This window comes from Oncorhynchus gorbuscha, unplaced genomic scaffold (assembly GCF_021184085.1).
Source record: "Oncorhynchus gorbuscha isolate QuinsamMale2020 ecotype Even-year unplaced genomic scaffold, OgorEven_v1.0 Un_scaffold_2264, whole genome shotgun sequence".
NCBI lineage: Eukaryota > Metazoa > Chordata > Actinopteri > Salmoniformes > Salmonidae > Oncorhynchus > Oncorhynchus gorbuscha.
Window position 1 is genome coordinate 3,682 of NW_025746820.1, and position 1,319 is coordinate 5,000.

Here is a 1,319-nt window from a genome sequence, read left to right on the forward strand (position 1 = left end):
AGGGTTAAGTCTTTCTGAGCTTAGCGTCCTCTCTGTATCATGTTTTCTGACCCCATGACCTGACCAAGTAAAACTCCTGGACAAAGTCATTGTCACGGAGTTACAAGTCTTGCACATTCTGGGAAATCCTAAGTCAAATATTCATAGTCTCCCATTGACACCAATGCATGACTAAGGCTGGATATTCCGCGATACATCTGCGATAGGTTTGAATCCATGTCCTAAGTGAAAATTCGACTTAAGTTAGGATTCAGCTCTCTGTGAGTCCCAATCCCATCAACATTCCCATCTTGTTCCCTGTTGGACAGGAGATGCTGAAGGATGAAATGCGGACCCTGACCTATAGGAATGCTATGTACCACAACAAGCACATGTTCCAGGACAAGATAGTTCTGGGTGGCGTGGGCAGTGGGACAGGCATCCTGTCCATGTTCGCTGCCAACGCGGGCGCCAGGCACGTGTATGGGGTGGAGTCACTTGTCCTGCTTTAAACACCAAAAACCTCTTTCACACGGTTCCCTTTGCAAATGTTGTCAATGTTGCAGATAGACATTCCATGAATAGAGCTGATGTGATTCCTTAATTCTCCATGTGGAGGGCATGTTCGATCTGCATAGCCGATTTCCATCTCAACATTCCAAAGCGTTGCATCCTTCTGAACGCGCCGTCTATGCATTTAACAGATGCCTGTTGGACACTATAGGCCCGAGCTGAAACATACCCCTGCTGGTTTTTAGATTTTCCTTTCACATTGTTCTTTTCCAGCATGGCACAAACAAATCAAATCAAAACAAATCCAATTTTATTTGTCACATACACATGGTTAGCACATGTTAATGCGAGTGTAGCGAAAATGCTTGTGCTTCTAGTTCCGACAATGCAGTAAAACCAACAAGTAATCTAACTAACAATTCTAAACTACTGTCTTATACACAGTGTAAGGGGATAAAGAATATGTACATAAGGATATGAATGAGTGATGGTACAGGCAGCATAGGCAAGATACAGTAGATGGTATCGTACAGTATATACATATAAGATGAGTATGTAAATAAAGTGGCATAGTTAAAGTGGCTAGTGATACATGTATTACATAAGGATGCAGTCGATATAGAGTACAGTATATACGTATGCATATGAGATGAATAATGTGGGGTAAGTAACATTATATAAAATAGCATTGTTTAAAGTGGCTAGTGATATATTTACATCATTCCCATCAATTCCCATTATTAAAGTGGTGGAGTTGAGTCATTGTCAGTGTGTTGGCAGCAGCCACTCAATGTTAGTGGTGGCTGTTTAACAGTCTGATGGCCTTG

The 1,319-nt window shown here is 41.8% G+C and overlaps 1 protein-coding gene across 1 annotated transcript in view; it reads left to right on the forward strand.

Moving 5' to 3' along the window:
* Window positions 1-308: 308 nt before the first annotated feature.
* The window catches only part of LOC124025520 (protein arginine N-methyltransferase 8-B-like), a gene marked incomplete at its 5' end in the record, with an annotated part of 14,992 nt that continues 13,981 nt past the window's right edge, over window positions 309-1,319 (forward strand). The window contains one exon of the mRNA XM_046338907.1: window positions 309-467. Within this exon, the coding sequence (XP_046194863.1) occupies window positions 309-467 (159 nt within the window). The remainder of the gene's footprint in view (window positions 468-1,319) is intronic.